We start from the raw sequence: 27,256 nt of genomic DNA on the forward strand, positions 1-27,256 counted from the left end.
GGACATGGATGAAGCAGAAGGCCATCATCCTCAGCAAACTAACACAGGAACAGAAAACCAAACACCGAAATGTTCTCACTTGTAAGTGGGAGCTGCCAGTGAGAACACATGGACACAGTGAGGGGAACAACACATACCAGGGCCTGTTGGGAGTTGGGGGGCGAGGGGAGAGAACTGAGAGGATGAGTCAATAGTCGCAGCAAACCACCATGGAACACATATACCTATGTAACAAACCTGGCATTTTCTGCACATGTATCCTGGAACTTAAAGTAAAATAAAAAAATAAATAATAAATAATAAAAACAAGTAAAGAAAATGTGGCTTATATACACCTTGGAATACTACTCAGTCATCAAAAGGAATGAAATAACGTCTTTGGCAGCAACTTGGATGGAACTGGAGATCATTATTCTAAGACAAGTAACTCAGGAATGGGAAACTAAATATTGTACATTCTCACTTATAAGAAAGAGCTAAACTATGAGGATGCAATGGCACAACAGCGGTATAATGGACTCTGGGGACTCGGGGGAATTGTTGGAAGGGGAGTGAGGGTGAGACTACATGTGGGGTACAGTGTATATTGCTTGGGTGACAGATGCACTAAAATCTCATAAATCACCACTAAAGAACCTCTCCATGTAACCCAAACCACCTATACCCCCAGAAACTCTTGAAAAAAAAAAAATCACTAAAAAAAAGTTACAGGGCTGACAAGTTCCAATTTGTATAGGAAAAAAGATGAGTATGCTTTCTATGATAAAAATGTTTTTAAGTAAAGAAAAAAGCTATTTTAATTCCATGTACTTATAAACATTATATAGTTCTTTGATTAATCAATTTTCTCTTTTCTTTCTGCTGTTTTTTAGTTCTTCTCGACAGTCCTGTCATTCAGCTATGTTGCTAAAGCACTAAGTGGAATTTTTATGAAAATATCCACCACTCAAATAGAAAGGAGATTTGAAATATCCTCTTCTCTTGCTGGTTTAATTGATGGAAGCTTCGAAATAGGTAGATTTTTTTTTTCTATTTTAATAACCATATCTGCATATGCTAAAAAAACAAACTGTTTTTAACACTTGGCTCTGAGCCAACTGTAAATTTGTCCCTCATGAGCAATTTGGCAATATCTGAAGACATTTTTAGTTGCCATAAATAAGCTGAGGAAGGGAGGATGCTACTGGTACCTAGGGGTAGAGGCCAGGGATGCTGCTAAACATTGTGTAATGCACAGGACAGACTTACCAACAAAGAACGATCCTTCCCAAAATGTCTATAGTGATGATGTTGAAAAACTCTAATCCTACACAAACTCATTGTTTGCAAATTAATGCCTTGTGAAGCTTTACCTCTCTTGTCTCAAGGTGTCCCAGTGTGAAGAAAGGCTGAGGGAGAACTATAATTCTTATGGTTTTAGGAGGGAGGGACTGTAAAGGAGCAACCTACACTAGATTCTACTGTTTAATGGAGTACACAATCGAGGGGTTAAAGTCTTTTTGGGGGGAACATTGAAGATATTGCTTTGTTGCTTTCACTTTAATTTGTATTTCTGCAACAATTGAAATTTTTTAATGTATTGCTAGCTCATTGTCTCTGCTACTTTTCCCTCTTCTTTTTACTTTCTAATTATTTAGAAGGACCTCCAAATCGTCTATTATATAAACTGCAAATATTTTATACAATTTTTGTTTCCAACTTAACTGTATTTGCAATATGCTTAATTAAATAATATTTAAAAAGTAATTGTCAAAGGAAGACATCTCTTTAAATCAATTCAAAATATTTGTGATCCCAAGATATTACACTCTACATGTCCTTCACTCTTTCAACTCTCAGGCTCAATGAAATCTTCAAGGATTTTAGAATTAGAATGTTATTAGTTTTAAAGTTTAATTCACTGAATGTCTCCTTTTGTTAAGAAATTGATCCTTCATATTTGTTAAACTTGCAGCTGTTTAACAGCAGTTATTTGAACATCATTATCAGTTTGGTTTCTTTGCTTACCTCTGTTTCTTGAATCTTGTGACTTCAAATCTCATCTTTAGTCTTTCTGGAATATATCTTCATGTATAGATGACCTTCTGTATGCACAGAAGGATGTGTACCACATCCATGGATTCAACCAACTGTGGATGCAAGATATATTCAAAAAATATAAAAATGAAAAAGTAGCAATACAATTGTAAAAATAATACAAATAAAAGCAACACAGAATAACAATTGTTTACATAGTATTTACGTTGTATTAAGTATTAGACATTAGATATGATATAAAGTACACAAGAGGGTATATAGGTTATATGCAATATTACACCTTTTTACTTAAGGGACTTGAACATCCGCAAATCTTGGTATCTACAGAGCATCCTAGAAGCAATAACCCATGGACATTAAGAGATGACTGTAATTATGTTTTTAGGAAGAATTTAAAATATAGCATATTTTCTAAGCCATTGCCTTTTGGAAAATGTGTGTATTTGACTGTCATATTTAAGTGATAATTTGTCTGGATATGGAATCAAGCATTCAAAATTCCTTTTTCTCAAAACTTTCATCTGAAAGCTTAAGTCTTCCGCTAACACAGGGAATTTTTTTTTTTTTGAGACGAAATCTCGCTCTGTCTCCCAGGCTGGAGTGCAGTGGTGCAATCTCGGCTCACTGCAAGCTCGGCCTCCCGGATTCAGCCATTCTCCTGCCTCAGCTTCCTGAGTAGCTGGGTCTACAGGCGCCCGCCGCCACACCCGGCTAATTTTTTTTGTTTTGTTTTGTTTTTGTATTTTTAGTAGAGACGTGGTTTCACCGTGGTCTCAACCTCCTGACCTCGTGATCCACCCGCCTCCGTGTCCCAATATTTTCTTTCCTTTCTTTTTTTTGTAGGGGGAGGGGGAAAAACAGTTTTTCGCTCTTGCTACCCAGGCTGCAGTGAAATGGCATGATCTCAGCTCACTGCAACCTCGGCCTCCGGTGTTCAAGACATTCTCCTGCTTCAGTCTCCCTGTTTTGTTTCTTTACTACTATTATTAATAACGCAAAGACTAAATATCAATAAAGGCCAAAATGAGTGAAGAAAGCGGCAGCCTTTTTATTTGCAAATATGCACGCACTCTCGCTGGTCCGCGGGAAAGGGGCCAGGGAAGTTGGCCCGCCTCTGCCAGCAGCAGACTTTCATGTTTTGGCACTGGAAGGTGGAGAGCAGTGGGCGGGATAGGGGCGTGACAGGCGCGTCTCCGTAGGCGTGACCGGGTAAGTTTCGATTTCCCCGGATTGACGTCACCTTGCGCATGCTCAGTTGATCTGCATTTTCCCGGGCGCTGGCTGCATTTTGCTGGGCGCGGGTAAGTTGGTGATGCAGAACCCGGAAGCAACAGGGACTGTGCCTTCTTGTTCACCTTCCTCCATCTTGTTCCTTCTCCCTCACCCAAACATCCCAAGTAGCTGGGATTAGCGTGGCTACTTTTGTATTTTTAGTAGAGACAGGGGTTCCCCACGTTGTCCAGGGTGGTTTCGAACTCCTGACCTCAGGTTATCCACCCGCCTTGGCCTCCAAAAGTGGGATTCCAGGCATTAGTCATCTCACCCGGTCAGCCAGTTTATTTTCTGTTTTCTATTTTTTTTTTCTATTTTATTCTGTAACATATATGATATAAATAATATCTTTCCTGGCTATTTTTGCTTTTAAATTTTTTTCTTCTAAATTTCTATTTTCCTTATGTTTCATCAATCGTCTCTGATGCCATCTTATATCAAGTGCTAATATGTAAATTTTTAATAGTATTTTAAATTTATAACAATACTTTATCATTCTTTTATTACTTTTAGTCTGCCATTCTGATTTTATGGATGCAACACTACTTTGCACCTCTAAATATGCTAACAGGATTTTTTAAAAAAGTTTTTACTGTTTTTAGTTTAATCTTGTTTAAGTACTTATTCTTACGTTGCTTTATCTGCTGGTCTGTTTTGATACTCTTCTTTCATACTATTATTTTCCATCAATGTTCAACAATCATTGTTGTCTGTTAATTGTTATGTATCAGACTACAGATAAATCTGAATTGATCTGCTCTGATTTCTCTTCTTCCAATTTTTAATCTAAATAATTTATACTTAAGATTAAATCTCAAATGACGTCTCCTCCAGGAAATTTTCACAAAGCCCCTAATTTAAGCTATTTCCGTAACCTAATAGCACTTCTATTCGTCTGTTTTATTTTATTACTAATGTGTTTCTAGAGAACAGGTACCATGGTTTATCCTTTTTTTATATTGCTGTCTCTGAGCACCGTGGTAGGTATATAGTATGAATTTAAAGAATGCTGGAAATAAATTTTAATAATGCAAGAACGATGATCAAAAGATTTCTCAGATTAGGAAGATATTTTTTTCGTCCCAATGCAATGCAGTAAATTCCAAACTTTCAATAACAGTTTGCTTCTCTCATATTGCCAAATTATCTAAGTGTTTTGTTTGCATATAAAACGTATTCTGCTTATCATTAGTACTATACAAATTTCAATTAGTGTCTTAATGCGGGAGAGTTCATCTTCACAATTAAATTTCATGGTCTTTGAGGGAAGATATGATGTCTTGGGCTTTATTTGCACTCATTCTGGGGCATTCAGTTCTACCAGATACAAAATTGAACTAAGTCATGTCAACATAATTTTGTTCTCTTTCTAGGAAATTTGCTTGTGATTGTATTTGTAAGTTACTTTGGATCTAAACTACACAGACCGAAGTTAATTGGAATTGGTTGTTTCCTTATGGGAACTGGAAGTATTTTGATGGCTTTACCACATTTCTTCATGGGATAGTAAGTGTTAAACAGCACTGAGCCATTCATTATCAGCAACTTATAAATTAGCAGTAGAATTTTATTTTTATCCTTTAAATAGTCAGTTATCTTTTGAGAGTATTCACTAAATATGTCTAGAAATGGAGCATATTTCCTTTGTATGATACTTAATGTATTGCTTTGTTCATCATGGCTTTCATAGACTTTGAAATAAGAATAATATTACATAAGGTGTACAGTTTCAAATGAAACAAATAAGCTATTTATTACTTTTTAGTATAACACGTGTACTTCATGTCTTTGTCTGTAAGATTTTAATAATACTCAGTAAGACTTCACAGCTTCACCCTGTGCATATAGATTTTCCCAACAGCATTTCACCGAAGTTGTTCTTTCTAAGGTAACTGCGTAGCTATGATTAGAGTAAGGTGTTCATAAGAGAAAATTGGAAATAGCAAAAAAATGAAACAGAACCTTATTTTTTACATAAAAGTTAATGTAGCTAGTCGAAGAATGGTATCTTTTCATCATAGTGCTATGCGTTGCGTGGCCTTGGCCTCATGGTACAAATTGTGGCAATGTATTTTCTGGCGGCAGGATAGAAGAAGGGAAGAAAAACAAGGAGAAGAATAAAGAATGCACACAGACTGAGGCTTAAGGAGCATTTTCAGAAGCAAAATGTTTCCATTGGCTTCACATTTACCAGAAATTAGTTACATTTTACACATAGATATATAGATGTTGGGGGGAAAAAAGACTTTATTCCAGGACGCAATGTTTCCAGCTAAAAATCCCAACTTGTGTTACTGTGGAAGGAGAGAAATAAAGGATACTGAGAGACAATGAGCAGTCCCTGTGAGAGACGCCATTTACTTACTCATTGCCATATCCAGCAATCATGCCTTTTGGTCATCATATTAATTCTGTTCTTTTGCTACGTTTGACCCTTATAAGAACTTTCTTCTTAATGGTACTACTCTAGTACTCATCATATTCCATAATCTTGATTCATTTTTCTACCTTTGTGGCCTCTTCATCATGTCCGTCCTTTTCCTCTACTTCTGACGCCGTAATTTCAGTGTCCCATAATTCCCTCTAATCTTCTTACTATCTTATTCTTCGTGATTTTTATGGAGAACATGCCTCAGATGTAACCACCACAGCTTCATTGTCCACTTCTCCCCACATTTGAGGACCACATTCTAGGTTTACAGTTCTCTAAATGTGCCATAGTACATCATCTCTTTGCACCTGTTGTTTCTACAGCCTTGAATACTTTTCTTCCTTCGTCTACCAGTGAAACTTCTATCCATCTTCAGTATTCATTTTATCTGTCACTCACATTACGAAATCTTCTTTGATCTACCCACCACCTCCAAGCAAAGCTGATCATCTCTTTTGTGTGTGTATGTGACAACTAGGGACCTTGCACATTAAACTTACTGTGTCTTTGATCATATGCTTTTATCTCAGAGAGTGTGAAATCTCTAAAGTACGAAAACTGAGCTTTAGTTCACTGAAGCTGAACATAATACCTGGCACACTATATGCTGCCCTCAGAACTCACAGGGCTCCTTAGTGCTTTTGGATATCAGCATCTGTCCCTAATTCAGCACCATCTCTTTTGTTGTTATTAACTTCTTCCTCATAAAGTTAAAATAGGTTAGAAAGTTTTAGTTGACTTTTGAAGAGTCAGGCATTAGTGTGTGTGTGTGTCCATGAAAGAAAATCAAACAGACTTACTGTTTGACGATAACTCAAAGGGATAAATAGATATAGTTAACAGATTTGAAAAAACAGGTGAAACAGGATATTTTACATCTTGACCAGAATATAAGCACTCCTAGGATTATAGAAAAGTGATAACCCACTTTATCCATGGTGTGTTGAATTATCTTTCCTAGTGAATGCTCCCATTCCCCCACCCCCATCACATCTTCTGACATACATGCTGGGAAATTGACAAAGAGAAGTATGGTAATTCGAAGACAGTGTCATTAAAGGGGAAATTTTTTCTGCATTTTCGGGAAAGGTGAAAATATTATATTCTGCAGATAAGCAAAATGTTCAATCCAGTGTTACTCTTATAGTTACAGGTATTCTAAAGAAACCAATATTGATCCGTCAGAAAATTCAGCATCAAACTTACCAAACTGTTTAAGTAATCAAATGCTATCACTCAATAGAACACCACCTGAGATAGTAGAAAGAGGTAAGAATTAATACTGACAGTTAAAAAGTATAAAATTTATATATTTAATTACTTCTAAAAATGTGATTTTTTAGCAAAATTGATTTAAGAACAAATAGGAAAAATATTTAACCCTTACATACAGGCAAAATCATACTGTTAATATACACAGTTGACCCATGAACCACGCAGATTGTAGCTGCATCCGTTCACTTATATGTGGCTTTCGTCCAACCAAAAAGAAGGAGAAACTCACCCATATGGAGATCTTACTTCTATAGGTAGTTTCCACAGGGCCAACTAGAGAAATTAAGTATGCATGAATTTGGATACACATGAGTTGTCCTGGAACAAACATCCTACTATATATGTAAAGGGATGACTGTAATATATATGAAGGATATTTATAAGTAGATGAGAAAAGAGAACAAATTTAGTAGGTAACTGGCAACAAACATACACATTTACAATTTAAAAAGCAGGAAGTGGAAGGAATATGTGAGTAATGTAACTTTGCTCTTCATAAAAAATGCAAAATATTATAGCATTTGAAGATTTTGTGCCTGTTATAACACAAATAATAAATTATAATTATAACCCAAAAGTTTTATGAAAAGAAATGGAAAAATGGAAAGGAGGAAATATAAAATTTCACATTTTATATACTTCTGGAAGTGTGTAAATTTGTAACTTTTTTGGGAGATTAATTTTCAATATATATTAAAGAACAAAAATATACTTACCTACTTTCTTGATAAATCTTAAGAAAATAGTCAGGAATGTGCACAAGGACTTATTTATAATTATAGCCATGACATCTGTGTTTAACAGAATAAAAAAATGGAAATATTTTGAAACTAAAAAAGAAGAGATTGTTTAAACAAATTAGGAAACTGTTATTCAACACACTGCTATACAGTTATTAGCATTTTCACATGGAAGAAATCTTAACAACATGGGGAAATTGTGATAATATAGTGATAATTATGTATGCAGCTTAAAAAAAACCTAGATACTTAATTATATATTGTACACAATGAATATTACGCATATTTTGTGCACCAGAAATGTGGAAGAGCTAGAGTAACATTTGAAATGATCTTCTGTGTTTAGTGTGATTATAAATATTTTTTGCATGTTTTCTTTGTGCCCTTCCTTATTTTCAAACTTTGCAAAGTGAATATGAATCACTTGTAATTAGGAAAAAAAATAGAATAGCAAAGGGTTTAAAGTAGTTAAATTTCTAATAGGAATGTTAAAAATAATGTTTAAAATAAAACACTCTCTTGTCTCGATAGGTTGTGTGAAGGAATCTGGGTCACACATGTGGATCTATGTCTTCCTGGGTAATGTGCTTCGTGGCATAGGAGAATCCCCCATAGTACCATTGGGGATTTCTTACATTGATGATTTTACAAAAGAAGGACATTCTTCCTTGTACATAGGTAATAAACAGAAAATATTAAATTGCATGGTTAATCCCTAGGTCTACCTTTGAAATAATAGTGTCATTAATTTTATTCTTTATTAGAAAAATATTTGCAGAAATGTATTGTGTAATATTACTTTTTAAAACATGTTGAATAAAGACCAAGTGTTTGTGGTATCTGATTAAATTGTTTTGTAATACCTGCAGGTACTGTGAATGCAATGGGAATGATTGGTCTAGTTTTTGGCTTTATGCTGGGATCTCTGTTTGCTAAAATGTATGTGGATATCGGATATGTGGATCTGAGTAAGTACAATCGGAACAAGGTACCATGATAGTGCCTTTTAAGTGCAGGACACCATTCTTCCAAATAATTAAATTTACTTTTTCAGTAGTGCTTTGCTTGCTATTTCCCAAAAGTTACAAGTAGGAAATAAATGCATTAATAATCAGAATAGAAATGAAATTCAGCTCCTTTTTATACTTTGCTTATAAAACTACATGTAAAAAGAGATTTTTAACAAACTTATTTTAGGTTACTTAAAATGTCCCTCTCCAAAAAGTGACTACCAAGTCCAGTACATTTTATTTTTCAGTTGATGGTGACTTGGTTGATGTGTAGGGCTCCGAGTTTGCTTTGCTAACATCTTGTGGCTGCTTCATTGGCTTATGGCGGGGGTGGTTTAAGAGACACCACAGTGCATTTTGGTTATGGTCATTTTTCCTGGTGTTTGCTGAGGACTTGGCACATGGCAACATTTAATGAGTGCTTGTAGAACAAATGAATGAACGATAGGACATGTAAATAAAATTTATGACTTTTCTCTTCACTCCCTTCACTCTCTTTCTCCTCTCATAGAAGAATGACAGGCCATGTTATAACATCTGCCTCAACTTCATGCCCTTCTTCCTACAGATGTACCTGTACTATATCAACATTTATCTTGTTTTACCCATACTTATGAAAAAGTATTTATCTTTAGCTAATATTAATCAATCCAACTGGGGTTTAGATTTCATCTTTCTGCCTCTTCTTCATCTGCACCCTCTCTTTTCCTCAGCAAACACACTCAAGTCTCTCCTATCTATTTACATATATACATTTTTATATCCCCAAATGACTTTCCAGTTGATTAACTGTTTCTCAATTCATCTTCAAAGCCAAGTACCTAGAAAAACATCATCTAAGTGCCTCATCATCTCATCTCCCATGTACTTCTCATCTAATATAATCTGCCTCTACCACTAATGAAACACAAAAAAGTTCTATGTAATTTACTAATTGTAATGGATATCTTTCTGTAATTTGTTTAAATATATATTTCTACTATTTATTCATTTTTTTCTTAGATTTTTTTGAAAAATAGCTACCTAAAACCCTGTCAAATGCTGGTCTCATCATCTTATTTCCAAACCCACTTTGTTCCCTATATTCCCTCTCTTGCTGAGTATCTGTACCTTAATTCAATGACTGACTGAATTTCTGTGCCCTGTAATCCCACACTCTCCTTTATTTAAAATTGGAAAAACTTTTCTCTCTTTTATTTTCATAGTTCTTAAAGTCTCTTTCAACATGTGGCTTTTCTCCCATAACTCTTTCTTAATCATTTTCCATTGGTCTCAAATTTGGTGCCCCTATTAATGACCAAGAGCATGTCTTTATTGTAGCCCTTCTCACAACAATCTGTAAATATGTGTGTACTTACCCACCATCTCTTTGAGAATGACATGACAGAATGGTGTCTGTCTTAACAAATAGTAACTGATTAGTGTTTGTGAATAAACGAATATAATTTTCTATCTCACCAGGACTTAAATAAATCACTCCAGTGAGACCAAAGGATTCATTCTGAGAGGAATAGACATCACAGTAGGCCAACCAATTTGAAAGTGCTTTCTAATATAAAATAAAAGCAAATACTTGATGATGATTTATGTCTTCCATTTTAGAAATGTGACTTAATGTAGCTACACATTATGTATACTATATTTAGTCATTTGATTCCAGTTTCATAATCGCTTTTATCACTGAGTACAAAATAAGTGGTGAAGGGCTTTGGGTCTTTTTTTTTTTGAGATGGAGTCTTGCTCTGCCGCCCAGGCTGGAGTGCAGTGGCCAGATCTCAGCTCACTGCAAGCTCCACCTCCCGGGTTTACGCCATTCTCCTGCCTCAGCCTCCTGAGTAGCTGGGACTACAGGCGCCCGCCACTTCGCCCGGCTAGTTTTTTGTATTTTTTAGTAGAGACAGGGCTTCACCAGATTAGCCAGGATGGTCTCGATCTCCTGACCTTGTGATCCGCCCGTCTCGGCCTCCCAAAGTGCTGGGATTACAGGCTTGAGCCACCGTGCCCGGCCGGCTTTAGGTCTTTAGGATAGTACTTTTGCAGTCTCTCTACTCTATTCAGAAATAATTACAGCATTTTACAATTCATGGTTATTCAATTTCTACTCCTGACTGTTCAAATATTATCACATCTTCTCTACTCAGTTGAGAAGCATGAAGTGAACTTATTGTAAAGTATACTTTGGCAAACTTCAATTGCTACACAAGCCAAAGAGATAACACAACAAGTAAAGAGGGTCAAAGATCGGAAAATAGGGTTTGATGGTTAGAATGGGAAGGGTTTTGTTGGTAAACTGCTCTTGCCACACAGCCAAAAGCTCGGGTGCTGCCCAGCTCTGGCCTGTACTTTTTATGTGAAATTTTGAACCCAACATTGAAAAGACCTTCTGGTTGGTTTTCTAGAATATCCAGAAACTAAGATTTTTTTCATTTTTGTAGAATTTTCCAACTTTTAAGATGGTATGTTACCAAGGGAAACACTGTCAGACAATATCTAGCTAGGTTATGTTCTTTAGTTCCTATATAAAGACCAGTGAAAGAACCAAAAAAGTCCTCAAAATTATATTTCTGGTAGGTGATAAATAAATACTTAGCATGTATATGGAGTTACTGATTTAACAAATCATTTCCTGACTTCAGTCTGTGTTGTTGATTATAAAACAATATGATCACATAAATCAATTTTAAAGACAGATTCATCTATACTGGAAAATAATTTATTTCTAAATAATTTTAAATCAAGTCAATATTTTCTTATGTCAGTGAGTTTCCTTATAGATCGGAGTAATGGCATAATTTAATTGTGCTTCAAAGTTCTATGGTGTGTGTTTTTCCATGTGTGTGTTTTCTCAATTCTTATTGTTTTATTGTGGTAAGAACAACTGAAATAAAATTTACCTTCTTAACAGATTTTTAAAAGTACAGTTGACCTTTGAACAGCACAGGTTTGAACTGTGCAGATCCACTTATACATAGATCTTTCAATAAATGTATTGAAAACATTTTTTGAGATTTGTGACAATATGAAGAAACCTGCAGATAAACAACACAGCTTAGAAATTAGAAAATGTTAAGATACAGATATATCATGAATAAATAAAATATATATAGATGCTAAATTATTTTATAATTTGCTACAACAAAATATGCACAAATCTATTATTAAAAGTTAAACTTTGTCAAACTTTACACAGAAAAACTCTTATAGATTTTCCATGACGCCATTTGCAGTCAAGAGAAATGCAACCAAATGTAAGGATATAGTATTAAGTCATAACTGAATAAAATTAACTGTAGTGCATATTTTACTGCTGTAAAAATTCTCTAACCATCTCCTGTTGCTATTGCAGTAAGCTCAAGTGTTGAGAGTATTTACTTAAAATGCCACGTGTCATTCATCATCTCCATGTGAGTGGTTTTCATCACTCTCCAGTAAGTGACGAATCACTTTAAAAAGTGAACTCCTGGGGTTCCTGTGTAGTTTTCATTTTGTTTAGTGCAATGCCATAAACCTTAAATAACACTGTATGAGCTGCATGAAGTGCCACTAGTGAGGCTGGAAGTTCTCCCAGAAGCACAGAAACGTCATGACATTACAAGAAAAAGCCAAATTGTTTAATATGTACTATAGTTTGAGCTCTGCAGCTGGCCACTGTTTCAATATAAATGTACCAGTAGAAGGACTGTTGTAAACACACACACACACACACACACACACACACAGAGAGAGAAATGGAGCAACATGAAGCCTCACTGCAGCTACACCAGTGGGCAAAAAACCTGTGCTTTTAGTGAAATAGTTTTTATCTCATGTTGAAAATGCAGCTTTTATGTAGGTACAACATTGCTATTAAATTAAAGACATGGAATCATCCCAAATGCAGATCAAGGATAGACTGGATAAAGAAAATGTGCTACGTATACACCACAGAATACTCTGCAGCCATAAAAAGGAATGAGATCATTTCCTTTGCAGGGACATGGATGAAGCTGGAAGGCTTTATCCTCAGCAAACTAACAGGAACGGAAAACCAAACACTACATGTTCTCACTCATAAATGGGCACTGAAAAATGAGAATATGTGGACACAGGGAGGGGAACAACACATACTGCGGCTTGTCAAGGAGTGGGCACAGCAGGAAGGAGAGCATCAGAAAAAATAACTAATGCATGCTGGGATTAATACCTTGGAGATGGGTTGATAGGTGCAGCATACTACCCTGGCACATGTTTACCTATGTAACAAATCTGCACATCCTGCACATGTATCCTGGAACTTAAATTAAATTAAAAAATTTTAAACAGCATACCTGTAAGACTTAAACACAATTTGAGAAAAAGTGAAGTCATTATATGACGACTTAAAGCAACAGGAAAGTGAAGGATTTAAAGCTGGAGAATTTAATGTCACTAAAGGATAATGTGAAAATTTTAGAAAGAGATTTGTCTCAGAAAAGCATCAAGATAACTGGAGAAGCAGCTTCTGCGAATCAGGAGGCAACAGAAATGTTCCAGATAGCATTAAGAAAATCACTGACAAGAAAAGACACCTACCCGAACAGGTTTTTAATTAGATGAAAGTTCCCTATTCTGGGAAAAAAAAGCCACAACGTACACTTATTAATAAAGAAGATACGTGAGCACCAGGATTTAAGGAGGAAGGGATAGGCTAACTGATGTTCTGTGCAAATACAGTGAGGTTTATGATCAGAACTGTTCTTACCTATGCAACTGCTAATCCCTAAGCCTTGAAGAGGAAAGATGAAAAACAATTGTTAGTCTTTGGGTGGTACACTAAGAAGCCCTGAACAATAAGAACATTTTTTTTTTTTACTAAAAAGTTCTGACAGTTTCCATTGATACTTTATTCCTCAAGACAAGGAGTATGTTGGCAGAAAGGGTTAGCTTTTTAAAGTTCTTTTGGTAATAGACAATGCTCTTGGTCATCCAGAACTCCATTAATTGAATACTGAAGGTGCTGAAGTGGTCTGCTTTATCCCAAACACAATTCTCTAATTCAGCCTATAGATCTGAGGTTGTAAGGACATTTAAGGCTCATTACACGTTACACTATAGAAAGTATTGTTGATACTGTAGAAGAGAACTCCTATAGAGAGAACATTATAAAAATCTGAAAGGATTACACCGTTGAAGTTGCCATCATCTTTATAGAAAAAGCCACAAAAAGCCATCAAGCAGGAAACAAAATTCTACTGGAGAAAACTGTGTCCTGATGTAGTGCGTAACTTCATAGGATTCACAACATGGTCATTCAAGGAAATTACGAAGAGATTGTGGATATGGCAAACAAAGACGTGAATAATTTCAAAAAATGGATCTTGGAGACATTCAAGAGCTAATTGGCACCACACCAGAGGAATTAGCAGAAGACTACTTGATAAAGAGAAGTCCTTCTGAACTGGTCTCGGATGATGAGGGAAAAACCTAGAAGAATCAGTGTCAGAAACAAGTTGACATTAGACAGTCCAGCAGAAGTGTTCTGATTATTCAAGACTATTTTGACATCTTTTACAACATGGAACCTTCTGCAATGTGGGCACTGAAACAAAAGCAAACAGTGGAAGAAGTATTGGTATCATATATAAATGTTTTTAGAGAAATGATTAAACAACAAAGTCAAATAGCAATTTCAATGTATTTCTGTAAAGGTACACGGTGTGTACCTGCCTTTCCTGTCTTCCTTTTTACCCCCTCCACTGCCTCCACCTCTACCACCCTACAGAAAGCAAGAACAATGCCTTCCCTCCCTCCTCCACCTACTCAATGTGAAGACATGAGGATGAAAAGCTTTATGAGACCCACTTTTATTTAATGAATAGTAAATATATTTCCTTGTGATTTTCTAAACATCATTTTCTCTAGCTTACTTTATAGTAAGAATACAGTCTCTAATACATATAACATGCAAAATATATGTTGACTGTTTATGCTATTGGTAAGATTTCTGGTCAACAGTAGGCTATCCGTAGCTATGTTTTGGGGGAACCAACAGTTATACACAGATTGTCAACTGTGTGCGGAGTCAGCCACCATAAATCCCATGTTATCCAAAGGCCAACTGTACAATACAGTATTATTAACTATAGGCACAATGTTGTACGGCAGATCTCTAGAACTTACTCATTTTGTATAACTGAAATTTTACACCCATTGACTAGCAACTCCCTATTTCCACTTTCACTCAACCACTGGAAATCACCATTCTACTTTCTGCTTTCATGAGTTTGACTCTTTTATATGCCTCAAATTAATGTAATCACTCGGTATTTATTCTTCTGTGATGGGCTTATTTCACTTAGCATAATGTCAGCAAAGTTCACACATGTTATCACATATTGCAGGATTTATTTTCAAGACTGAAGAGTATTCCATTGTATGTATTTATCATATTTTCTTAATTTATTCATCTTTCAGTAGTCATTGGGTTGTTTTCATATCAAAGCTGTTGTGAAGAGGGTTGAAATGAACATGCAAGTGCAAATATCTCTGAGATCCTGATTTCAATTCTTTTGAATATACACCCAGAAGTGAGGTTGCTGCATCATGTAGTAGTTCTATATTTAATTTTTTCAGGAATCTTCATAGTGTTTTTTATCCTGGCTGCACCATTTTGCATTCTACCAACAGTTTGTAAGTGTTCAAATATTTCCATATCCTTGTCAACATTTTTTCTTATTCTTTTATTTTTTTGATAATAGCCATCCTAATGGGTATATGGTGACATCTAATTGTGCTTTTGATTTTCATTACCCTGATAATAAGCGATGTTGGACATCTTTTCATATCCCTGTTGTTATTTCTGTGCCGCCTTGGGAGAAATTTCTATTCAGGTCTTTAGCCTATTCTTAAATCAGATTATTTTTATTTTTTTGCTATGGAGTTATAAGCATGTCTTATATCTTTTAGAAATTAACCGCTTATCACATATACACTTTGCAAATAAATTTTCATATATTCTGTATGCCTTTTTACTCTACTGATTGTTTATTTTGCAGGGCAGAAGCTTTTTAGTTTGATGGATTTCCATCGGTTTAATTTTGCCTCTGTTGCCTGTGCTTTTGGTGTTACGTCCATGAAATTGTTGACATGACCAATTTAATGAAACTATTTCCCTAGGTTTTATTCTAGGAGTTTTAGTTTCTGGTTTTGAATTTTAGTCTTCAAAGCAGTTCGAGTTTATGTTTTTTGTTATATGTAAGATAAGAGTATAACTTCATGTAAATATCCAATTTTCTCAACACCATTGTCGGAGAAACAAACATTTCAGCATTGTGGCCCCTTGTCAAAGATCAGATGACTGTATATATTTATCTGAGCTCTCTCTTCTATTCTACTGGTTTCTATATCCACCTTTGTGCCAGTACCATACTGTATTAATACTTTAGCTTTGGAAAGAATTTATAATCAGGAAGTGTGAGCTATCAGCTTTGTTTCTTCTCAAGGTTGCTTGGCTATTTGATGTCATTTTTTGGTTTCAGATGAACTTTAGGGTTATTTTTTATATTTTTGTAAAAGTGTCCTTGGGATTTTGATAGGTATTGCATTGAATCTGTAGATATATTTAGGTATTATGGACATTTAACATTATTAGATTCATTAGTCCATGGACACAGGATATATCTTTCTGTTTGTGGCTTCGTCGATCTGTTTCATCAATGTTTTGAAGTATTCAGTGTACAAGTCTTTCACCTGCTTAGTTACATTTATTGTGTTTTATTTCTTTTTATTTAATTATGAATGGGATTGTTTTCCCAATTTCCTTTTCAGATAGTTATTTGTTAGTGAATAGAAAGGCAATGCATTTCTTATGACTTTTTTATCTTGCAACTTTACAAAACTTGTTTATTTAATTTTAACAGTTTGTGTGTGTGTGTGTGTGTGTGTGTGTGTATGAAGTCTAGGATTTCCTACATATAAAGTCATCATCTGCAAATAGGGACAATTTTACTTCTTCCTTTCTAGTTTGATGCCTTTTATTATTATTTTTTCTTGACTATTAGCGCTGGCATACAATTCCAGGGCTATGTTGAATGTAATTGGTGAGAATAGTCATCCTTTCCTTTTTCCTAAAAGCTTTCAGTTTTTCACTCTTGAATTTGATGTCCGCTATGGGTTTCTCATGTATGGCCATGATTATGTAGAGCAAATTTCCCTCCATTACTAGCTTGTAGGAAGTTTTTATAATGAGCGGGTTGAATTTTATCAAATGCTTTTTTGAAATTTACTGATATGATTGTGTAATTTTGTCTTTTATTTTGTTAATACGGTTTATTACATTGATTGATTTTTGTGTGTTGAACTTGGCATTTCAGGTATAAATCCAACTTGGTTATGGCATAACATCCTTTTAATGTGATCTCAAATTGGGTTTGGTAGTATTTTCTTGAGGATTCTTTGCATCTGTATTCATCAGAGATATTGGCTTGTCGTTTCTTTTGACGATTTTTGTCTCGCTTTGATATCAAGGTAATGCTGGCCTCACAAAATGAGTTTGAAGGTGTTCCTTCCTTTCAATTTTTGGCAAGAGGTTGAGAAGGATTGTCATTAATTTTTTCTTTAAATGCTCCTAACACTCACTAGTAAAGCCATCTGGTCCTCAGCTTTTTGTTGTTTAGAGGTTGTTGATTAGTGATTTCAGCTTTTTACTATTTGTAGGTCTATTCAGACTTTCTTCATGATGTAGTCATGGTGGCTTTTTTTTTTTTTTTTTTTTTTGCATCTAGGAATTTATTCATTCCTTCTCAGTTATTTAATTTGTTATATATAATTGTGCATAGTAATCTCTTATGATTATTTTATTTCTGTGATATTAGTTATAATTTCTCTGCATTCTTTACTTATTTTAGTTGAACCTTCTCTCTTTTTCTTAAAGTTCATCGATTTTGTTCACTTTTTGAAAAACATTTCAACTCTTAGTTGTGTTGATTTTTTTCTGTTCTTTATTTGCTCATTTTCTAACCTTTTCTTTCTGCTAACTTTGGGCTCAATTTGGTTTGCTTTTTATGGTTTCTTGAAGTTTACAGTTATGTTTATTTGACATCATTCTTTTTTTTTACTGCTGTAATTATGTAAAATGTATTGGTATTTATTGACAATAAACAATTTCCCAGATGCTTCTAGTGACCAGAAATTAAGAGAAGTTAACCTCTGAATATAGTCTACAGGAATAAAACTCACTCTGCTAACGTAGGATTTATCATTATAAACTTCCCTCTTACTGCTGCTCTTGTTGCATCTCATGTTTTCTAATATTATGTTTTCAGTCTCATTTGTCTCAAAATATTTTCTAAATACCCTTTTGGTTGATTTGAACAATCAATTTTTCAAAGATGTGCTGTTTAATATGCACATTTATGTGAAATTTCCAGTTTTGCTTCTGCTATTGATTTCCAGTTTTACTCCATTGTGATTGCAAAAGATAATTAGTAGGATTTTATTCTTAAATTTGTTAAGACTTGTGTGGTGTTACATGTGATCTAACTAAAAATTTTTCCATTTCTGCTTGAGAAGAATGTGTATTCTACTGTTAATGAATAAAGTGCTCACTGTCAGTTGGGTCCAATTGATCTATAATGTTGTTCTCTGTTTACTCATTGATATTCTCCCTGGTTGTTCTATTGTAACTAAAAGTGGAAATATTAAGGTCCCCTACTATTACAGTCAGCCTATTATGGAGGGCCACTGCATGTCACCATTTTATATAAGGGACTTGAGTGTCTTTGTATTTTAGTATCCATGGAGGGTACTGGAACCAATTCCCCGCGGGTACCAAGAGATGACTGTATTTTATTCCTCTATATTTCTTCCTTCAGTTCTGTCCACGTTTGCTTCATATATTTATATTCTCTGAGGTTGAGTCTATAATATATCTATAATTGTATCTTCCTGGTGAATTAATTTTTAAAATCATTTTATAATGTCATTTTTTGTTTCTTAAGACAGTTTTGATGTAAAGTTTATTTTGTCTAATATATGTATATCTACCCCTGTCTTATTTTGGTTACCATTTGTATTGAATGCCTTTTTCCAGCCCTTCATTTTCAGCCTATGTGTGTCATTATATCTAAAGTGAGTCTCTTAGGGACAGCAGGTAGTTGTATCTTGTTTTATCCAATCAGCCACTCTCTATCTTTTGTTTGGAGAATTTAATCCATTTATATTTAGAGTAATTATTGATAAAGAAGGATTAACTTTTCTATTTTTAAACTGTTTTCCTGTGTCTTGCAGTGATTTTCCCCTCTTTTCCTGTTGTGCTGTTTTTCTTTATGGTTTGTTGATTTTTGTAATCATACATTTATTTGTTTTTCCTTTTTTGCTACTTCTATAAACGTTTTCTGGGTATCATGGGACTTACATAAAATATAACAGTCTCTTTTAAGCTGATAATAAATCAACTTTCATTGCATAGAAAAATTCTACACTTATTAGCCTGCTCATACTTTATCTTAAGGAAGTCATAGTTTATATCGGTTTATATTGTGTATCCATAAATATATTTTAGATATACTTATTTTAATGCTTTTCTCACTTAAATTTTTATAATAGAATTAAAATAACTTGCCCACAATTGATATACTAATATATTAATCTGTAATTGTCTATGTATTTGCATTTCCAATGACTTTTGTCCTTTGAATGCCTTATATTGCTATTTGGCGTCATTTTGTATTAAGTAGAAAATTTCCCTTTATTTATTTTATTTTTTTTTACACAGGTTTATGGGTTTAGTATTCCCTCAACTTTTGTTTGTCAGGGGGTTTTATGTCTCTTTTTTTTTACTACACAGGTACATATTGTTTTTGTTTATTTTTTAAATTTTAAATTCTTAATTTTCGTGGGTACATAATAGTTGTATATATTTATGGGCACATGAGCTATTTTGATAAATACATGTAATGTGTAATAATCACATCATGCAAAATGGGGTATCCATTCCCTCAAGCATTTAATCTTTATGTTATAAACAATTCAGTTATACTCTTTTAGTTATTTTAATATGTACAATTAAATTATTGTTAACTATAGTCACCCAGGTGTGCCATCAATAAATCTTATCCATCCTAACTACTATTTTTGTACCCATTAACCATCTCCACTTTCCCCCCAAACCCCTACTGCACTTACCACCCTCTGGTGACCATTCTTCTACTCTCTATCTCCATGAATTGAATTGTTTTGATGTTTAGATTCCATAAATAAGTGAGAAAATGTGATACTTGACTTTCTGTCCCTGGCCTATTTTACTTAATGTAATGACCTCTAGTTCCATCCATTGTGTTGCAAATGACTGGATCTCATTCATATTTATGGCTGAATAGTACTCCATTGTGTATATGTATAGTATTTTCACTTTATCTGGTGTTAGTTGCAGGTTGCTTCCAAATCTTGGCTATTGTAAATAGTGCTAAATCAAAAGTAGGAGTGCGGTTATCTCTACAATATATTGATGTATTTTCTTTGGGATATATACTAAGTAGTGGAATTGCTGGATTGTATGGTAGATATATTTTTAGTTTTTTGAGGAACCTCCAAACTGTTCTCCAGCATGGTTGTACTAATTTACATTCCCACCAACAGTGTGCCAGGGTTACCTTTTTTCCACGTGTTCATCAGCATTTGTTATTGCCTTTCTTTTGGATATAAACCATTTTAACTTCAGTGACATATCTTATTGTAGTTTTAATTTTCATTTATCTGATGATCAATGATGTTGAGTATCTTTTCATATGTTTGTTTATCATTTGTATGCCTTCTTTCGAGAAATGTCCATTCAAACCATTGGCCCATTTTTTTAATGGATTATTAGATTTTTTCCTATAGCGTTGTTTGACCTTCTTATATATTCTGGTGATTAACCTCTTGCCAGATGAGTAGCGTGCAAATATTTTTGCTTATTCTGTGGGTTGTCTCTTTACTTTATTGGTAGTTTCGTTTGCTTTACAGAAGCTTTTAACTCGATGGAATCCCATTTGGCCATTTTTGCTTGTATTTCCTGTGCTTGTGAAGTATTACTCAAAAATATTTTGCCCATCCTAATGTTCTGAAGATTTTCCTTAAGATTTTCTTATAATAGTTTCATAGTTTGAGGTCTTAGATTTACGTCTTCAATGCATTTTGATTTTATTTTTTTATATGGCAAGAGATAAGGGTTGAGTTTCATTCTTCTGCATATAGATATGCAGTTTTCCTAGCACCATTATTGAAGAGACAATCTTTTCCCCAGTATATGTTCTTTGGCACCTTTGTTAAAAATCAGTTTTCTCTAGGTGTGTGGATTTGTTTCTGGGTTATCTATTCTTTTCCATTGGTCTATGTATCTGTTTTTATGCCAGTACCATGCTGTTTTGGTTAGTGTAGCTCTGTAGAATAATTTGAAGTGAGATAATGTGATTCCTTCAGTTTTGTTCTTTTCTGCTCAGGATATCTTTGCCTATTCTGTGTCTTTTGTGATTCTATGTAAATTTTAAGATTTTTTTTTTTCTGTTTCTGTGAAGAATGTCATCAACATTATAATAGAGACTGCATTGAATCTGTAGATTGTTTTGGGTAGTATGGACATTTTAACCACATTGATTCTTCCAATGCGTGAACATGGAATGTAATTCCATTTTTCTGTCTTGATTTCAATTTCTATCCTCAGTGTTTTAAAGTTTTCATTGTTGAGATATTTCCCTTCTTTAGTTAAGTAGACCTCCACACATTTAATTTTTTTGTGAACATTGTAAATAGGATTTAATTATTGTATTCAGATTGTTCACTATTGACATATAGAAATGGTACTAATTTTTATATGTTGATTTTGTATCCTGCAATTTGACTAAATTTGTTTAACAGTTCTAATAGTTTTCTTTTTCTTTGGTGGGGTCTTAGATTTTTCCAAATATATGATTATATCACCTGTAAACAAGGATAATTTGACTTCTTTTCCTTTTGGATGCCCTGTATATCTTTCTCTTGTCTAATTGCTCTAGCTAGGTCTTCCAGTACGATGTTGAATAACAGTGGTGAAACTGGGTGGACTGGTCATATTCCAGATATTAGAATAAAGAATTCAGTTTTTGCCCACTCAGTATGCTACTAGCTCTGTGGGCCTGTTATCTGTGACTTTTATTACATTTGGGTATATTCCTTGTATATCCAGCTTTTTGATGGTTTTTACCATGAAGCATTGTTCAATTTTATCAAACGATTTTTTAGCTTTCATTGAAATGATTATATGGATTTTATCCTTCACTCTGTTGATATCTGTGTCATGATTGATTTGCATGTGTTAAACCATTCTTACATCCCTGGGATAAATCCAACTTAGTCATGATGAGTGATCTTTTTAATGTATTATTTAATTTGGTTTGCTAGCAGTATGTTGAGGACTTCTGAATCAATATTCATCAGAGATACTGGCTTGTAGTTTTCTTTCTTTGATATGTGTTTGTCTGGTTTTCGTAGCAGGGTAATTCTGACCTTGTCTTAGGTTGGTTTTGCCACTAAAATGAATGGCAAATACTGCAGTTACTTTTGCACCAACCTAATAGAATGAGTTTAGAAATATTGTCTCCTTATCTATATTTTATAATAGTTTGAGCAGAATTGATATTAATTCTTCTTTAAATGTTTGGTAGAATTCAGCAGTGAACCCAGCAGGTCCTTAACTTTTCTTTACTAGGAGACTTTTAATTACAGATTTAATTTCATTACTTGTTATCGGTCTGTTCCGGTCTTGGATCTCAGTTCAGTCTTGATAGATTTCATATATTTAGGAATTTATTCATTTCCTCTTGATTTTTCAATTTATTGACATATGTTTGCTCATAGTAGCCTCTAGTGGACCTTTAAATTTCTGCAATATCATTTGTAATGTATTCTTTTTCATCTCTGATTTTACATATCTGGGTCTTTTCACATTAGTCTGGATAAATTTCTGTCAATTGTATTGATGTTTTCAAAAAGCAGATTTTTTGTATTATTCATCTTTTGCACTGTTTTCTTTATCTCACATTTATTTATTTCTTCTTTCATCTTTATTATTTATTTTCTTCCATTAATTTTGGGTTTAGTTTGCTCTTGTTTTTCTAGTTCTTCAAAATGTATCATTAGATTAATTATTTGAAGTTTTTCTTCTTTTTGATATGAGCATTAAAGGTATGAATTTCTCTCTTGGTACTACTTTTACTCTATCTCATAGGTTTTGGTATGTGCTTCCATTATCATTCATTTCAAGAAATTTTTCAATATCCTTTGTAATTTGTTCATTGACCCACTGGTCATTCAGGGGCATATTGTTTAATTTCCATGTGTTTGAATAGTTTCCAAAATTCCTCTTGTTATTGATTTCTAGTTTTATTCTGCTGTGGCCAGAGAAGATGCTTGATGTGATTGCTTTTTTTTCTTAATGTTTTAAGACTTCTTTTGTGACCTAATATATCATATCTCTTTAAGAATGATTCATTTGCTAATGAGAGAAAATGTTTATTTTGGAGCCCTTGAATAAAATATTCTATAAATATGTACTAGGTCCACTTGTTCCATAGCTCAGGTTAAGTCTGTTTCTTTCTTGATTTTCTGTCTAATAGATTTTTTCAATGCTGAAAGTGAGTTGTTGATATTTCTGGCTATTATTATATTGAAGTCTGTCTCTCTCTTTCACTCTAATAATATTTGCTTTATATTTCTTGGTGCTTCAGTGTTGGGTGCATATATATTTACAATCCGTTTATTCCCTTGCCTAATTGAACCACTTGTTATTACATAATGACATTATTTGTCTCTTCTTTCAGTTTTTGTCTTGAAATCTGTTTTGTCTGATGTAAGTATAGCAACATTGGCATGCAATAACATTTTTTGCCATCCCTTCATTTTCAGCCTGTGTTTATGGTGAATTATGTTTCTTGTAGGCAACAGATCATTAGGTCTTGTTATATCACCCATTCAGACACTCTATTTCTTTTGATTGGAGACTGTAGTTAATTTACATTCAATTTTATTAATAGGTAGGGACTTACTCCTGCTATCTTGTTATTTGTTTTCTTATGGTTTTGGGGTCTTCTTTTCTCCCTTCTTGTCTTTCTTTTAGTGAAGGTCATTTTCTCTAATGGAATAATTTAATTTCTTCCTTTTATTTTTTAGTTTTTGGTCTGTCATATGTATTTTGATTTGAGATTACCATGAGGCATGCACATACTTATTTATAACCCATTATTTTAAACTGGTAATAGCTTAAGATGAATGCATTAAAAAAAATGCAAAAAAAAAACAAAAAAAAAGAAAAACTAATAGGCTGGGCACAGTGGCTCATGCCTGTAATCCCAGCACTTTGGGAGGCAGAGGCAGGTGTCACCAGAGGTCAAAAGTTCAAGACCAGCCTTGCCAACATGGTGAAATCTCATCTCTACTAAAAATACAAAAATTAGCCAAGTGTGGTGGCAGGCGCCTGTAGTCTCAGCTGCTCAGGAGGCTGAGTCAGGAGAATCTCATGAAGGTGGAGGTTGCAGTGAGCTGAGATCGCACAACTGCACTCTAGCCTGGGTGACAAGAGCAAGACTCTGTCTCAAAAAAAAAAAAAAAGAAAAAAAAGAAAACCGATAAAACCTCTATACTACAACATCATCCTCTTATGTTTAAGCATTTTTTTTGTTTCTCTTTGGATCTTATTTACTGTGTATATCTCAAAAAGATTTGTAGTTACTATTTTTTATTGTTTCATCACTTAGTCTTTCTACTTGAGTGGTTTGCATACCATAATTACAACAGTATAATATTCAGTATTTTTCTGTGTGCCTGCTTTTGACACTGAGTTTTTTAACTTTGGATGATTTCTTCTAGCTCATTAACATTATTTTCTTTTAGATTTTAGAACTCCCCTTAGCATTTCTTATAGGACAATCCTGGAGTGCATAAAATCCCCCAGTCTTCTTTTTATTAATCTGGGAAGGTCTTTATTTCTTATGTTTGAATTATATTTTTGCTGGACATAATATTCTAGGGTAAAAGTGTTTTTCTTTCTTTATCCTTCACATTTGAGAGTTGGGTTGCTAAGTGCCTTGAGGTACTCTTCTTCAGGTTATATTTGCTTGGTTTTCATTAACATCCTTGTACTTGAATGTTGATATTTTCTCCAGGTTTGAAAAGTTCTGTAATGTTATCCCTTTGAATAAACTTTCTGCCCTTTCTCTATCTCCCTTTTAACGTAAATAACTCTTAGTTTTGCCCTTTTGAGGTTATTTTCTGTATCTTTTAGGTGTGCATCATTCTTTATTCTTTTGTCTCTTGTGACTGTGTAATTTCAAACAGCCTATCTTCAAGCTCATTATTCTTTCTTTTGCTTGATCAGTTCTGCTCGTAAGAGACTCTGAAGCATTCTTTAGTATGTCAGTTGAAGTTTTCAACTCTTAAATTTGTTCTTGATGGATTTTAATAATTTTAGTCTCTTTCCTTTGTTTTGAGAATTTTTTTATTTTTAATTTTTTGAGTATATAATAGGTGTATATATTTGTGGGGTACATAAGATGTTTTGATACAGGCATGCAATATGAAATAAACACATCATGGATAATGGGGTATTAAGCCCTCCAGCATTTATCCTTTGAGATACAAATAATCTAACTACATTCATTAAGTTATTTTAAAATACAAGATTAACTTATTATTTACTATAGTCACCCTATTGTACTATCAAATAGTAGGTCTTATTCTTTCTATTTTTTTTGTACTGATCAACTGTCCCCACCTCGCACCTCCAATCCTCTACTACCCTTCCCAGCTTCTGGCAACATCCTTCTTCTCATTATGCCTACAAGTTCAATTGATTTGATTTTTAGATCCCACAAATAAGTGAGAACATGTGATGTTTGTCTTTCTGTACCTGGCTTACTTCACTTAACATAACAATCTCCAGTTCTCTCCATGTTGATGTAAATGACTGGATCTCATTCTTTTTATGGCTGTATAGTACTCCATATGTGCCAAATCTTTTTTATGAATTCATCTATTGATGGACACTTAGGTTCCTTCCCAATCATAGCTATTGCAAACAGTGCTACAACAAACATAGGAGTGCAGATATGTCTTAAATATACTGATTCCCTTTCTTTTAGGTATATACCCAGCAGTGGGATTGTTAAATCATATAGTAGCCCAATTTTGAGTATTTTGAGGAAACTCCAAACTGTTATCCATAGTGGTTGTACTAGTTTACATTAATACCAACAGTGTATGAAGGTTCGTTTCCTTTTCTCTACATTCTCACCAGCGTTTGTTATTGCCTGCCTTTTGAATAAAAGCCATTTTAACGGGGTGAGATACATCATTCATCAGATATCTCATTGTAGTTTTGATCTGCATTTCTCTGATGATTAACGATGTTGAACACCTTTTCATTTGCATGTTTGTCATTTGTATGTCTTCTTTTGGGAAATGTCTATTCAAGTCTTTTGCCCTCGTTTTGATCACATTATTAGAATTTTTTCTATAGAGTTTTTTGAGCTCTTTATATATTCAGGTTATTAATCCCTTGTCAGAGGGGGGAGTTTGTAAATATTTTCTCCCATTGCATAAGTTGTCTCCTCACTTTTCTGGTTGTGTCTTTTGCTGTGTGAAGCTTTTTAACTTGATGTGATCCCATTTGTGTATTTTTACTTTGGTCGCTTGTGTTTATCAGGTATTGCTCAATAACTTTTTTCGCCCAGACTAATGTCCTGATGATTTTCACCAGTATTTTCTTGTAGTAGTTTCATAGTTTGAAGTCTTAGATGTATGTCTTTAATCAATTTTGATTTGATTTTTGCATATAGTGAGAGACAGGGGCCTGGTTTTATTCTTCTGCATATGGATATCCCATTTTCTCAGCACCATTTATTAAACAGACTGTCTTTTCCTCAGTGCACACTTTTGGCACCTTTTTCTAAAACGAATTAACTGTAGTTGTGTGGATTCTGGATTCTCTATGTTGTTCCACTGGTCTATGTATTTGTTTTTATGCCAGTAGCATAGTGCATGTTGTTTGGTCTCCATAGCTCTGTAGTAAAATTTGAAGTCAGGTAATAGGATTCCTCCAGATTTTTTTTTTCCTTAGGATAACTTTGGCTATTCTGTGTCTTTGTGTTGCATATGAACTTCAGATTTGATTTTTCTATTTCTGTGAAGAATATTATTGTTATTTTGATAGAGATTGCATTGAATCAGTAGATTGCTTTGGGTAGTATGGACATTGAAACAACATTAATTCTTCCAATCCATGGACATAGAATATTTTTTCAATTTTTGTTGCCCTCCTCAATTTCTTTCATCAATGTTTTAAAGCTTTCATTATAGAGATCTTTCACTTCTTTTGTTAAATTAATTCCAAAGTATTTGTGTCTATTGTAAATGGGATTACTTTTTTATTTCTTTTTCAAATTGTTCACTGTTAACATATAGAAATGGTACTGGTTTCTATGTTGTTTTTATACTGTGCAACTTAACTAAATTTGTTTATCAGG

The 27,256-nt window shown here is 33.9% G+C and overlaps 1 protein-coding gene across 1 annotated transcript in view; it reads left to right on the forward strand.

Annotated features, from left to right (window-relative positions):
• The first annotated feature begins 455 nt into the window (after positions 1-455).
• The window catches only part of LOC101004239 (putative solute carrier organic anion transporter family member 1B7), a 75,882-nt gene continuing 49,081 nt past the window's right edge, over positions 456-27,256 (forward strand). Inside the window, exons 1-5 of the mRNA XM_031650989.1 lie at positions 456-1,014; positions 4,683-4,815; positions 6,888-7,009; positions 8,287-8,433; positions 8,625-8,723. Coding sequence (XP_031506849.1) covers positions 930-1,014; positions 4,683-4,815; positions 6,888-7,009; positions 8,287-8,433; positions 8,625-8,723 — 586 coding nt within the window. The 5' untranslated portion in view covers positions 456-929. The remainder of the gene's footprint in view (positions 1,015-4,682; positions 4,816-6,887; positions 7,010-8,286; positions 8,434-8,624; positions 8,724-27,256) is intronic.

The sequence above is a fragment of the Papio anubis genome, chromosome 9 (assembly GCF_008728515.1).
Source record: "Papio anubis isolate 15944 chromosome 9, Panubis1.0, whole genome shotgun sequence".
Classification (NCBI taxonomy): domain Eukaryota; kingdom Metazoa; phylum Chordata; class Mammalia; order Primates; family Cercopithecidae; genus Papio; species Papio anubis.